The 14,669-nt window shown below is 37.1% G+C and overlaps 2 protein-coding genes across 2 annotated transcripts in view; one reads left to right on the top strand and one right to left on the bottom strand.

Moving 5' to 3' along the window:
- Positions 1–14,669, top strand: part of APPL1 (adaptor protein, phosphotyrosine interacting with PH domain and leucine zipper 1) — a 57,859-nt gene that overhangs the window by 2,226 nt on the left and 40,964 nt on the right. The gene's annotated exons all lie outside the window — the stretch shown is intronic.
- HESX1 (HESX homeobox 1) lies at positions 9,050–12,901 on the bottom strand. The gene is made up of 4 exons (XM_014057195.2): positions 11,952–12,901; positions 11,556–11,755; positions 11,121–11,222; positions 9,050–9,159 (listed from the first exon to the last, which is right to left on the bottom strand). Exons 1-4 carry the CDS (start codon positions 12,142–12,144, stop codon positions 9,061–9,063), a joined length of 594 nt encoding a protein of 197 aa, XP_013912670.1. The 5' UTR covers positions 12,145–12,901; the 3' UTR covers positions 9,050–9,060.

Genomic DNA, 14,669 nt, shown 5'->3' with positions numbered 1-14,669 from the left:
CAGTGGAACCTCGGGTCCCGAACACTTCTGACCATGACCAAATTGAGTGCCGAACAAAAAATCCACAAAATATTCAACTCTGGTCGTGAACACATCCTTGGGTGGTGATCAAACATAGTTGCGGCGATTTTCCCTGCTGTGGCGATTTCTTCTGCCACACCATTTTTTTTAATATGTGCAGTCTCGCTTCCCATCACGACCAAATTGGGTTGCGACCGAAGTCCTGGAATGCATTACAGTTGTGATCGGCTGTATGGGGGAAGTGGGAGAGAGAGAAAAAGAGAGGGCACTTTGGAAAATTACAAAAGGACTAAGGGTTATTCCATTTGGACCCTTAGTTCTTTTGTAACTTTCCAAAATGCCCTCTCTTTTTCCCACTCCAACCCACTGACCCGTCTCTCTCTCTCTCTAAGTTTATAAGTTACTAGTATTTTTAGACTTGTGGATCCAAAGATTTCTAATAGCTGAAGAATAATTAACAAGCAGTTTCTGAAAGTGATTAGAAAAGAAACCATGCAAACTCAGTGTTCTTTTAAAGGCCATGACCATGGTTTGAGCAAGATAGCTACTCCTTCATCTCCCAAGACCACTAAACCTGCCAGAGACTGCTGTCTTGCAGTCTCTCATGAGGAACAAGTGCCTGGAACATTTGTGGGCAATCTCAAGTCCTCCCCTTGTCCAAAGAGGAATTATGAAAAGCCAGTCTATTTGCTGTCTCTTCTTTCTACCATGGTCATGGTCTCTGTTCTTAGCAGAGCTTCCTTCAATTTGTCAAAAAAACAACCCTCAGAAAGGAGGCAAAACAGTTACGGTTTTCTGGATTTTGGGGGAAGTGGGTGTTCTTCACCTCATTAAATGTGAGATACCCAGTACTGATACAATCTGATGGAATGGGCTTTCAAAGGTGACAGATTTTAGAATTTAAGGATGCGCTATTTTCTTAAAACCCCATCTGTAACTTTGTGTAAAATACATACACTCGAATAGTTTTAAAGCCAAGCATTTGTTTTTCCTACCAAAGTAAATGGAGCTTTCAGTCTTCACATATAAGTCCACTTTAGCTTTCTTTTTCACAACAGTCACATGGCAGAGGCATAATTTTAATGCTATTGATGGTAAACAGCCAGGGAAGAGATAATCTAACTTTTTTAATCCAGCATAAATCACTCAGAGATCTTCATGACACATTAAATGAGAGATTTACCACAAAATCCAGATTGCCCTAGTCTAGTGCCTACTCTAGTTCAACACTGTTTATTGATAAGAGATAAAACTATTCCGATTTTACTAGGGAAGGATGGCATAAAGATCTCCTTATATGGTGTAACAGAAAAGTCTGAGTCTTTAAAGATATGGGAGGTTTTCAATCCTCTCTTTCTTTTCTTCTATTCTTTTTTCTAGTTAACTTTTTCTGCTTTTATGCAGTTTGTTTGTATTCACTATTGTCACTATCTACTATAGGGAGAGGAAAACATTTTTTAACCTTTAAACCCAAACGTGTGAGTGAGGTTGTGTGATTCACATTCTGAGCACTTACTTACATGAAGGAGGAGAAGGGTCACAATGAAGTTGGTGAAATGAAAACATTGGGTCAAACTACTTGGGGTTTGCTATAAGAAACTATTTTCCATTTTTTTTAAAAAAAATAACTTAGATCAGTGATGGCTAACCTTTTTGTCATCGTGTGCTGAAAGCGTGCGCACGTGGAACAGCGTGCATGCTCACTTGGCCAAATCCATAATGCAATGGGTGTGCAACCACCCCACCCCCCCGCGCATATGCACACAACCCCCCATACTCTGTTTTGGGCCTATTAGGGTTCCCTGCAGCTTCCTTGGACCAAACATGGGCTGCAGGGGGGAGTGCTGTACCCCTTGTGCTCCCCCCGCCCCCACACATGCGTGTGCCCTGCCCCATGTGCATGCATGGGAGAGACTCGAAAATCAGCTGGTTGGCGGAAGGGAAGCGTGCATGCACGGTGGAGCTGAGTTGAGGCGACAGCTCGAGTGCCTGCAGAGAGGGCTCTGCATGCCACCTGTGTCACATATGCCATAGGTGCTAGAGATCTGGTGGGCCAAAGTTTTTAATCAGCTGGAGCCACAGAGGAAATAAAACATAAATATAAACAAGGCAGAAATAAGATGATTGGGTCAGGATTGTTAATAAACCAAGTGGAGCGAGCCTATAAGGAACTCAAATTGGGATCTTCTGACTGAAAGAGGAGATCATCCTGAAGAATGAGAAAACGGAATCTGGGGGAGGGGGATTATAAGAGAGTGCAGTTGTGGGATGCAGGTGGAATCACACTTCCATAGTGTTATGGACTTTACTATAACCAAAGATTTAGAGGGGGGGGAGAGACAGAGACAGAGACAAGAGATAGACAGAGAAATCAGACCTGTAAAAATGAACATGAAAAAGAAAAGGACATGGTTAACTAAGTGAAGCAACCGGAGGAATTGAAAAAGAATCAGACATTTATGGTGAGATCAAAAGTTTCCTTGAGAATAAAGGAGAAAGGAGAGGTGATACAATACTTCTTCCTGCTGTGTTCTCTGCTGGTATGCCTGTCTACAACTTGGAGTTCAGACAGGAGGATGGGGAGGGTGGGTCACTGGGTCATGTTCTATTTGTGAAGAGATTGAACCCAACATGCCAACAGTAGAGAGGATTTAGGCTGAACCCATGAAGCAAGTACACAGTGTAGGACAGCTACATAAGAGAGTGGACTATGACTGGAAGAACTGATGAGCAGCCCACCCAGATTGGGATTAAGGACAGTAGGATGGAAGAAATACAAGAAGAATCAAGAAGAACTGAGAAGAACAATGGGAAACTACTCCAGGAGACAACTACAGCTGCTAAATTAAACAAATAAGTTGGAGTTTAACTGGTTCTGGGTTTCAAAGAACACCCTATCTTGCCTTAGGACAAAGAGATTGCATTCCCAAGTATGTCTCTCAGGACTGCAGGATGATAGGGTCACTCCCAGTGAGTAAAATAGTTACCATAGTAGAAAGTTATTTTTGTAGCTATGTAAAACTGAGCTGAATGGTTAGTATTTAACACAAAGATTGGACTGTTCTCAATTTTTATCTATGAAGCAAGAATGTGAAGGTATGTGGTCGACTTGTAAATGAAAATGCCCTGGGTTGTATTGGATCTGAGGAGGGGAACTCACTTAGAGTTCCGCTTTGAGTAGAATGATTGACAGCAAGATTGATGAGAATAAATTCTATGAGGACTGGAAGAGACTTTGTTTAGGAAATCTCTGAGGAATTTCAGTTCTCAATTCAGGATTGGTTTCTGTGATGCAATAGAAGCTAACAAGCTACAAGTGTAATAAAAATGAAGGAAAGCTGGATTCTGTAATCTCTCAGCCCTTATAACGTTGGGATGTGTAATTTAAATAAAAAATAATCCCCTTTTGTGCAGGAATAATGATATAGGATTAAAAGTCTGTTCTCTCTGGCCAGAAAAAAGGAGCTGACTGTCATTTCCCCAGCCAACATGTTATTTAGGTTGACTTCCTATCTGAGGAGAATTTGTGTATTGCGTGTCTGGAAGTGGGAGGGATGGAAGACCCTTTTGTCTTGCTATATGTGGGCCTTTTTAGAATCAATTGGGCTTGCCCATTCAGTATTGATGGGCACAGGATGTACTCACTAATTGTATCAATTTATAATTGTATAAAATTACATTAGGACCAGATTAACATATTGTGATTATGTTATCTCTTGTGCTATTCAATAACCACATAACCCATAATTTGGCAGTTTTTCATCAAACCATACTAATAATTTTACTTTCTCATTCTAAACTTTTTTCAAAAAATCATTATTACATGCAAAAAGAGAAAGATTAAAACAAAAGCCTGTTATGTAATAAAAAGCAACCTTTCATAAGAGTCCTAGTGGACAATCATTTAAATATGAGCCAACAATGTGCTGCAGATGCCAAAAAAACCAGTCAAATCCTAGGCTGTATTAACAGGGGGATAGAATCAAGATCACATGATATACCACTTTATAAGGCCTTGGTAAGACTACACTTAGTCACCACAATATTTTTAAAAATGCTGAAACTCTGGAAAGAATGCAGAGAAGAAGAACAAAGGTGATTAGGGTGCTGGAGGCTAAAATATATGAAGAATGGTTGCAGGAATTGGATATGTCTAGTCTAGTGAAAAGAAGGATTGTGCGGGCGGGGATATAGCTATGTTCCAATATTTGAGGGGCTGCCATAAAGAAGAGGGTGTCAACCTATTTTCCAAAGCACCAGAAGGCAAGAGAAGAAGCAATAGATGGAAACTATCCAGGGAGAGAAGCAACCTAGAAATAAGGAGAAATTTCCTGACAGTGAGAAACAATAAACCAGTGGAATGGCTTGCCTTTAGAACTTGTGGGTTGTCCATCACTGGAGGCTTTTAAAAAGAGACTGGACAGTCATTTGTCTGAAATGGTCTCTTGCTTGAGCAGAGAGTTGGACTAGAAGACCTGCAAAGTCCCTTCCAACTCTGTCATTCTGTTATAAATGTCTTATACAATTAACTCATTAACAATTAAGTCAATTTATTTCACATTTTACATATAACTATACAGTATATACATTATCTTCACACAAGATTCATTTCAATATGCTTTTTGAAATACACAATGTGATCTTGCTCCATTGATGGAGAATTAAGATGCTTTCCACATTGTACTTCAAAATCTATCTCCTTTGTCAACCTGTTAAAATACAGTTATTTGAAGTATATAAACTGCAACAAAAGACTCATAAAATAAAACAAGTATGTGAACAAAATGGTGCACGATCACATCATGAGAAGTACAGTTGCATCCTTTCTTTACAGACAGTTGAGTAGCTTTGGGTCAATCACTTCCATATGTCTGGTTTGACAAAGCCTCTGCTGAGTAATGCAAGAAAAGAAGATGGAGTCTTGACACCTGGGACCAGATAGTGCCTGCCAGATAAATACATTGGCAGTTTGAAGGTTTTCACTGATTCATTGGTTTCACAGAAGATTCAGGTACTTCTGTAGCAGAAAGTACCTCCTAATAGCTTAGAGAAGGGGTGTGAAACTCACAGCCTGTGGGCTGGATGCATCACGCACTGACCTCGCCTAGTTTAGCGAGGGAGGAAAAGTCACGATATGTTACCTGATGATACCGTGACAATGAGAGTTTGACACCACTGGCTTACAGGGAGGAATGTGAGATATTGGGCCTTGGCGAAACAGCTGCCAACAAGTTTCTCCTGCTGCTGATGGTACTGCTTGGTCCAGTGCAACTAGCTACTATCCTATCCAGTCCTAACTGCTGGACAACTCTTTGTGTTTGTGTTATACCAATATTACGTATAAGTCTATCATAAGGTAGGACAAAAAGGAAGTGGGGAAAGACGCTGCATTTCAAAACTGTAAACTTTCCAATTACCAAGAGTATATTCTGCCTTATTCCATAATATCAAGCCATGATTTGAGTTAAGACTTTGTGTAGACCTATGCAAGTCTATACTTTGCCACAAGAGGGGTGAAAGTTAAACCACAAAAGGTAATTTTTACATTGCCCATAATGTACTGTTGCATTTGTGAGAAAGATGCTGAAATTACATGGGAAAGAAAGGTACATCATTCTAAGTATCGGTAGCTTCTTTTTCTGTGACTCCTTATACCTACTCAATTTTTATAGTGTGGGTGCTAGTTATTATGTATTATGACTTAGACTGAAAAAATTAGATTCACACTCCCATTTCATACAAGCAATACATAAATAGAGGTCCTCTTCATATTGCAGATGGGACTGTGTGAAGAAAGGTTTTGATAAGCCTTTTGCATGATGTTCTGGTTTCTATGTACAATAGATTTCTAAAAATTGTAGTTACTGTGCTTGTAGGACCATTGTATATAAGTTCTATGAATATTTCCTAAACAAATATACCATCAAATAGAGTATGAAAAGAATAAACATGACAACCACATAATCTATAGTTATAAAAGCGAAAACCATTCATACCATGATCATGATATCTCCAGAACCATAAAGCCTACAAACTTGAAATTTGGCTTCTAGGTGCTCGCTAAGAAAGGATTTTTTGAAGTGGTCATCAGATCATTAGTATTTCTTATATTATTATTAACACACACTGATGCTAAGGAGTTAGATATTCTACTCCCCTCTCAACCTGAAAATAACTCTGTTCCAACTGCCACTTGGGCATGGCCAACATGTGACTCATCCGGCCTGTGCACTGGGAGTTTGGGGAGGAGCCTGAGGGAGAGAAGGGGATAGGCTAGGGGAGGATTCTGTGGGGCAAGCCTGAGGGAGAGAAGCGGAGAGGAGAGGCTTATTGTAACTACTCGTTAATTTTCAAGCTGTAAGTGTTCATTTATCAAGCCCAAAAACATAGTTTCATAGTGGACCACGGGTATTCAGCTAGTACAATATAAAATGAGAGTTTCAGACTAAAATTTAAAAAATCCATATTATCCATATATGTAATTATTTTCCATGGAAGTAGGGAAAATAATTACAATTACATTCCTTATTATGACAAAACTTTATCAGGCCAACTTAGGTCTCAGCTAAACTTATATCACTAGTTTTGTTGAAGTGGTTACATAAATAATTCACCAGTAAAACTATTTTTATCTGATTGTTCTAATTTTCTCTACTTTTATCTAGTTTTTATTTCAACATGCTGGATAATAGAACATACAGTATGTGCCCTACTCAATCCCCGGAGTACTATTTTTATCACCTGAAACAAACATGTGAATTTCATGGTGCTGCATTTCAACACTTATGATAGACATATATCTAGTGAGGAAAGTGCTGGATAACCAATTCATGCGTGGAAATGGCAAAGCAACTCATAAAGAGGAAAGGTGGAAAAATTGCTTCAGGTACAGCCTTGATTTCATCATTATCAGGACAATTAAAACCAGTGCTAGCGTGTACAGTATTCATATTTAGGAGTAAGCACCACTGAAGTTACTTGAATCTATTTTAGTAGATATTTATAAAATGTAATGTTACTGCTGAGGGAAAACAAATCCTCAGTGAAATAAAATAAACTGAAGAAAAGAAAAAGAAAATATACACCTCAAAATAATCAACCTGTCAAAACGGCCTGATTCTTCCTAGATCATAAAACATGACATCCTTGTGGAAATCCAGTAAATCTACAGAAAAATACACCTAAAGCAAATATTTAAAATACATAAATATCTTCGTGCAGAACAAGCCTATCATTATGAAGTTAAAAATAAAGTGGGAAACATGTTAAAATTAGTAAACGGAGCAAAATTCTTTTCCTGAAGGAAAGTAATTAGGATGAATTTGTGGTGTTGTAAATAAGCGTACATCTACTAGGCACATAAGCCTAGTAGAACAAACAAACAAATGCACTTAATGACTCTGGGGTGCCATAAGCCATAACTCATAAAAAATAGGTTAGCTTTGAATGAAACAGCTCAAATCAGGGAATTTTCACCTGAAGTTTATGAATCAGTTTTGAATTAAATAAGTTTCTTGGTTAGGTAAATCTTGAATGAAGGCAAATACTTCTGTTGTCTCGTTTTAAAATGCTTCTGATTGGCTACTAAAGTTCATTTCTGATTTTAAAAATATTAAAACTTTATATGAATGTAAGGCCTGGTAAATGCTGAACTTATAAATGTCCTTGATCTAATAATTTCTTATTCTAGTATTAACTTGCCCATTCCAGTGTATCTAAAGATGATTTTTGATAAGTATTTATAGCAGCTCCAAATATTTATAGCACCTTTCTCAATTATGATACCTAGAATCTACAGCCTTGTGCAATTCTTGGAGTTGTCGTTATGGCCAGATGACACCAGGTTGGAGATATTGAGTATATACTTGATATGGAAACAAACCTATGAAAACAATAGGTCTCCACTTTAAGGTATGTGACTTCAGATACTAGCTAGTACTCTAATTGGACAAGAAAATTCAAGAATTGGTTAAAAGGGAGAGCAAAATGCTCTGAAATGATTCCTTCAGGTATTTATAATTTATTAATCTCAAACTTTTACTGCACTTTGTACAATTGAATGTAGTGCACATAATGTTCCCTGCTACCATTTCCCCCACAATAACCACAATTTTTAATCAAATTTATGAGCAAACTGTGTTTATTCCTTGCGATAAGCCATTTTAATTGTGGCTTATTAAATTATTAAATTAACTGTTCTAGCACATGCTACCAAAAAGAAACAAACCATCTTATGGTTTGCTCAAACTATCTATGAAAGTAGAAACCAGCTTTTCAGTAATATATAGCAAGATTATAAATTTATAATAAATCAAATAAGATTTAACAATTATTTTTTGTAGTATTTTGGTATTGACTTAATCATCTGCATCACTTGTGTACATAATTTTCTTTACTAACTTCCAAAATGTATATGCCAGATGGGATATTTTGTACACACAGACACAGACACACAAACATATACATTTATATTTGTGTGTGTGTAAAATGTATTGCAATTGACAACTTTCCTCGGTTATAGAAAGCATTCTGCAGGAAATGATCCTTAATTCCAGGTCAAATTTTGTGGAAACTGAAAGGCTGTTGCTGAGAAATTATCCTGCCTTGGCAGGACTTCCTACAGGTACTGAAATTTGGGTAATGAGCTTTCCATATGAAATTTTTGGATTGCATTCCACATTCCCATGCATGGATCTTGGGGTCACTAGCATAGATATGGAGAAAATCAGTATATGAGATATGTGGAATTTTTCTGATTTTTCAATGATATGTCACCAATACTTAAGACAATGACTTACAAAAACTGTCGTTTTGTCTTCTTTCCTTCTGAAATACCTATTAAACTAGTTACAGAAATCTGCTTTCATCACTCAATCATGAAACAATAATATTTATTGTTTACTTTTACAATAAAATCATTACACTCATGTAAAAAATAACATCAAAACCTATCTTAACATGATAAATCTCTGATAACACATTGTGATTTACGAGGAATTCATCTACTACAGTAAAATAATGCATTGTAGATATTTCTTTTCATTTTATAATTGTTTGAGAAAAAGTATTTTTCACCATTAGAAACTGTGATTCTCTGTGGGATCTTTTCAGTTTTGCCCTGCGGTTCTGGAACCAGATCTAAAATTGAGAGAAAAAAAGTACATGTTTAATAATAATACAGTACTGTAAAAAGAAGTTTTTGGTAAATAAGGTTAAAACTATAATATTAATAAAATTCCAGCAGGTAAAAATATAAGAAGCTGCTTATAAAGAATAAAGAACTTTTCTGCTTGAGTGAGACGTGATCCTATTAACTCATATAGAAGAACTTTCCCAGCCTTACCCTAATCTAAGACATCAGAAGGGAACCAACTTCTGTATATCAGTAGAAGCATGTTCCATCAGAATTATAACTTTCTTCTCATTTCAAATTAAAGTGAATTTTTGCAGTAAAACATGAGAAGCAACACTTCTTCAGGAAAACTCAATGAGGGAGATGGATGGTTTCAAAAGATGATTGATAAACAAACACAAGACAATTATTGCTATCTAGCTTCAAGAGATCAAACATTGATTTCAATGAAGTGCAAAGCTTGTAGGTAAAATTCTATCCAGACATCTAAGAATCACCAGTGCAGGAAGCACTCTCTCTCTATTGCCAACAATGTTGTATTGATGTATAAAAACAATCCCTTATGTTCACTATATTAAATAAAACATAAAATCAGTTAATTTTGAATGCAGACAAATCAAAAAGGTAATCTGTAATTGGGTTAAGATTATATAATCTGTTTTAAATTAAACCATTGGCTAGCATTCTAAATAGGTAAGTGTCTGTTCTAATTATTCTTGTTGCTGTTATTATTACCACCTTCTGATCAAAATGTATTCCCAGAGGTTACATGGACATCCAAGCATTTTAAAAGTTTGCACTTAGGAAAGCAATCTTTGCATATTTACTCAGATATGTCCCATTCGTCTTCCATTCAATTGTGTCCAGTTCTTGGATGCTACCTGGACAAGTACCTGCAATTTTCTTGGCAAGATTTTTCAGAAGTGATTTTTTCAAAATTGATTTACCAGTAAATCTAACCGTGTTAGAAAAAGTGTGAATCTAAAAACCAGATGAAGTGATGTCCTTTAGGTCAGGGGCATCCAACCTTGGCAACTTGAAGCCTTGTAGACTTCAACTTTTAGAATTCCCCAATCACTATGATTATCTGGGGAATTCTGGCAGCTGAAGTCCACAGATCTTAAAAGTTGCCAAGGTTGGACCCCCTGCTTTAGGCTTTAGTTCTAAATACATTTAAAGGCAAAGATACTTTTGAATCAAACTTGACTGCTAATGACTTCCCTGCAATTGAGCACATCCCTGCAATTTTCTTGCTATCTGTGTGGTCCCTAGGAGTAAAAAAACCCACTTGATGGAATACCATCAATCAACAAGAAAGCAGTTTGACCTGCCCTTTTTCTAGGATCCTTCTTTAAACCACCCCCCACCCACCCTTAGCCCTTAGGGCTTTCTAGCCACATACCAACTGACACTTAGCCTCTTGGGTCTGGTAAATGCTGCCATCTGCTATAGTGGCAAATATAGTTATTTAAGTATAAATCCCACTCAGTGTTCTAGGCTTCATATATTGCATGAAGCCAAAGTGTACTTAGCTTATTTATGGTTTAATGTGTTACTTATAAGAAATCATTGTGGTTTGTTTAGCACATGTGTTATTGTGATATATGAACCAAATCTTTCAGAAAAATACATGATTTATTCAACCTACTCAGTTTGAATTAAGTTGGATATGAATCTTACTTATTTGGTCTTAGCAACAGACATTTTTTCTGGCATATATTAAAATGTATTACCTTATTATCCAGGTATTACTGTATTGCAAACATAAGTAGAATTAGAAGGTAAAATTGAAAAAAAAAATCCCCCATTTTTTCTTTCATACAACATTTCAAAGTGAACTAATACTGTTATCTTCTTCAGTCAAGGCCAGAATATTGGCAGTTATTATTATTATTCCCATCCATTATGACTCCTGCTACGCAAACATAAAATTTGAGATTCCAATAATGCAAGCATAAAAAGTTACCTGGATCCTGTCTTCATCTAAATCTAATTTTTGAGCCAGCTCTTCTCTAACATCAATGCCAGGATAAGAGTTCACTCTAAAAACATTTTCCAGTATTTCTATCTAAAGAGAATAGACAAACACTCTGTTATCTGTTTGTTTTCACTGCCAGAATATTTTAAACATTCATGATAGAGCCAAAGCTTTTAATAAAAATCTGGCTAAGATTCTAAAATATTTCAAGTCGATAAAAATCATTTAAACTCTTTTGAGCTCAGAATGCTGATTAGATATAACATTTGGGAAACGTTTTCTTCAGTAAATGTATGATTGTACAAATTCTTGTGAAACAGGCATTTCTGGATTCTTTCTAATCAATGCCCCTTATTAAAGAATGCAGGGAGCACAACAGCCATTCTTAGCTGCATGAATAGGTTAAATGGGCTAAATCCCTACCTGGATTTGAGTGAATGCAGTCCTTGGCCTCCTACCTCTGTACCAACTCAAGTCCCTTTTGTAAGAAAATCTTTCATTGACTGCGAAATAGTTTTCACATTTCAAAACTCTTTCTTCAGCTTTTCGGCAGTTGCTTGTATTATACAAAGGGAGTGCACAGCATATTGAAGAGAGATGTAGGCAGGGCAAACAATCTTCTCCTGAAAAGTCACAAGCATTTCAAACATGATTACTAGCAAAATGTAATAGAGTAGTTTAAACTCAGAGGCAGATCTGAAACACAACAATCTGATTTTCTTTACAATTTGACTCTTAAACGTGGTTTATAACTTAAAGCAAAGGAACATAGTGAAAAGGTGAAGAAAACATTGAAATGAATCTTAACTTCCATCTTACCTAAATCACTGCATTTTTCCACCCATGGCCTGTGGGGTTTTGCAGCTGGAGTGCCATCTTTTTCCTGCTCTAATCCCAAAATATTTTCAATGGAAAATGAAAAGGAAGTGTTTTTGCCTTCCCCAAGACTGGATTTATTCTGATTATTATAAGACGAAGCCGCATTATGAGCATACAAGGATCTGCCTGCCATTCTTTTGCCAGCCTCCCCACACCATAATTCAGCTTTTACTTACAGGTCTTTTCTTATAGCTTTGGCAACAAGGGGGTTGGATTTGCCACGTCATTAATTAAAATCTTTTATTAGAAAGTTTTAGCATGTCAATGAAGATTCTCCCACCAAGAGGCAAGAGGAGTTAATTGTTTATTTGTTTCCAAGTAATTAGCAACTAATGGAGGAGGGAGTGCACCAAGAAGAACAAAAAGTGTTATCTCCTGTAACCAGAGTATCAGACTTAACTTTTTCAAAAGCACCAATGCACAAGTATAACACTTCTCTTTTATTTGAAATCATTAATGTATAAAATCAGGGCTTGGTTGGTGGCAGTTTTGTTTTTAAATAATACTCTTGTGGACTTCATTTACCTAAACAAAACAGCATGATAGGAAACCAGTCAAGTAATAAGTAATCTCATTTAAGTGCATTTTCTTCCAATGAAAATTTAAAAATAATCTCTTAATGCTATTAGGGTAATCCTGAAGAAAAAGTGTTTGCTTTTTCATATGCATACGTAATGATGAACATGGTCACTAAGATGACAATAGTCTTTGTCATAAGGCACACTGCAATGGGCTGTCAGAATTCAGTAATTGTCTTCCAAGTGGTTAGATTATAGAACACTTGAATGAAATACTGTTAAAAGGTCTGCTCCTCTATTTTCTTAGCTTAGAATTTAATTTGATGCCATTTTGTTTGTTTATTTGTTCATCAAACTTGGATGCCACCCAACTTGCCAAAGGTAGTGTTATGTTGGCATTCTCAGAGGAATTCATCAAATACAGTATGCAGTTTTTAAAAAGCCAGATCATAACCTGTTTTATTGATGCTCAGTGAGATGAAAGATGGTTATTTTCATCCTAATTTGCAATATATTGTTATGGCAAATGAAATTTATAAAAGGCCAGTTAAAAGCAGAGCTAGTGAATTTCACCAATAACTTTATTTATTTATGAAAATGTATATGGCCACTAAAATAACTCTATGACTTCAGGGTGGCTCAGAAAGATAAGAGCAAAGATATTTGCTCTGTTTATTCCGGGGTTATTTTATTTTTCCATTCTTTTCCATGTTTTCTGGAAAAGGTCTGGTCTAGATTTAAGATGAAAGCTGGATTCAGCCATTGTGCTTTACAAATCATAGTCTATGATGCACTCAGACTTCCCCATAACAATTTGCTGAATTCCAAGCTCATATGTAACAGTTTTGTGACAGTGATAAGGCAGCAAGCTAATTTAGGAGAATAAGGTTAGGTTTTGTCCTTCAGCAGAGAACAACCCAAATTAATGAAGGTTACAACTTCATGAGCTTCAGCGACAGCAAATTCATGGACAGCCTGCAAGTGCCTATATCCGTGATGGCAAACCTGTGGCACGCAGCAACATCTCTGTGGGCACGTGAGCCATTGCCCCAGTTCAGCTCCACCGCGCATGTATGCATGCATCCCGCCAGCCAGCTGGTCGTTGGGTCTCTGCTGTGCATGCGTGGGATGCATGCAGGGGACTGCGTGCATGTGGGGGCGTATGTGGGAGCACATGTGCATGCACACGGGGGACTGCACATGCTTGTGCAGGGGTAGGGTGCATGCAGGGAGAACATGTGTAATGCACAGGGCACATGCACAGGAGGAATGTGCACATTGCATTTTGGGGGTTTGGGCGTGTGTGCTTTGGGCACTTGGTCTGGAAAAGGTTAGCCATCACTGGCCTATATGAAGAGAAGGTGTTCCACAAGGTAGGATCAGCCTTGGAAAAGGCATACCTCCTACATTCTGCTAGATGGCAGATTTCAGGGAAGAGACCGAAAGTATGCCTATCCTATATGATCTGGTGTGATGGGGGCAGATACTCTCAGGGAAGAACCATCTTGCAAATAACCTGGTCCCATTCCATTTAGGGCTTTAAATGTGGCAACTAGCATCTTGAATTGGACCTAAAAGGAAACTGAGAGCTAGTGCAGCTTATGAAACTGGTGAAGCTGGGTCCTCCCAACACTGCATGTACCACTGCATTCTGGACCAGTTGTAGCTTGTGGACAGTCTTCAAAGGCAGTCCGATGGAGAGTGCATTCCAGTAGTTCAAATGGGAACTGATCAGGACATGAATGACTGAATATTTTGAGGTACACATCAAGTATTGCAAGAACTCTGGAATAAAGACTTGCTGGGAGTTTTTTCCAAAACCTTAAAGTATGCTTTTTCATTCTTAAGAAGATTCAACAGTCAAATACCACTTTTTTCCTGTTTACTGGACATTTCAAATAATGTTTAGAAAGAGTTGGCTGTCAGTTTCTTTAAACTGAAAATATAATATGAAAAGGACATTACGACATGGAATTTAATATTCATAGGTTTATAAATATGTTTTTTTTTGAAAAGAGTAATAACATTGAAAGATGTGAATGCAATTTTGAACTGTTACACCAAATATTTGGAACTCATCAGTATGAAGAGATGGATTTTCAAGTACGTAGCATAACAAAAAATATTATTCTTTCATGAC

Source organism: Thamnophis sirtalis, unplaced genomic scaffold (assembly GCF_051295495.1).
Source record: "Thamnophis sirtalis isolate CommonGarterSnake01/CBP01778 unplaced genomic scaffold, rThaSir2_p1.2 scaffold_3, whole genome shotgun sequence".
Classification (NCBI taxonomy): Eukaryota; Metazoa; Chordata; class Lepidosauria; order Squamata; family Natricidae; genus Thamnophis; species Thamnophis sirtalis.
Note: the sequence above shows the minus strand (reverse complement) of the source record. Positions and strands in the feature narration are given on the sequence as shown.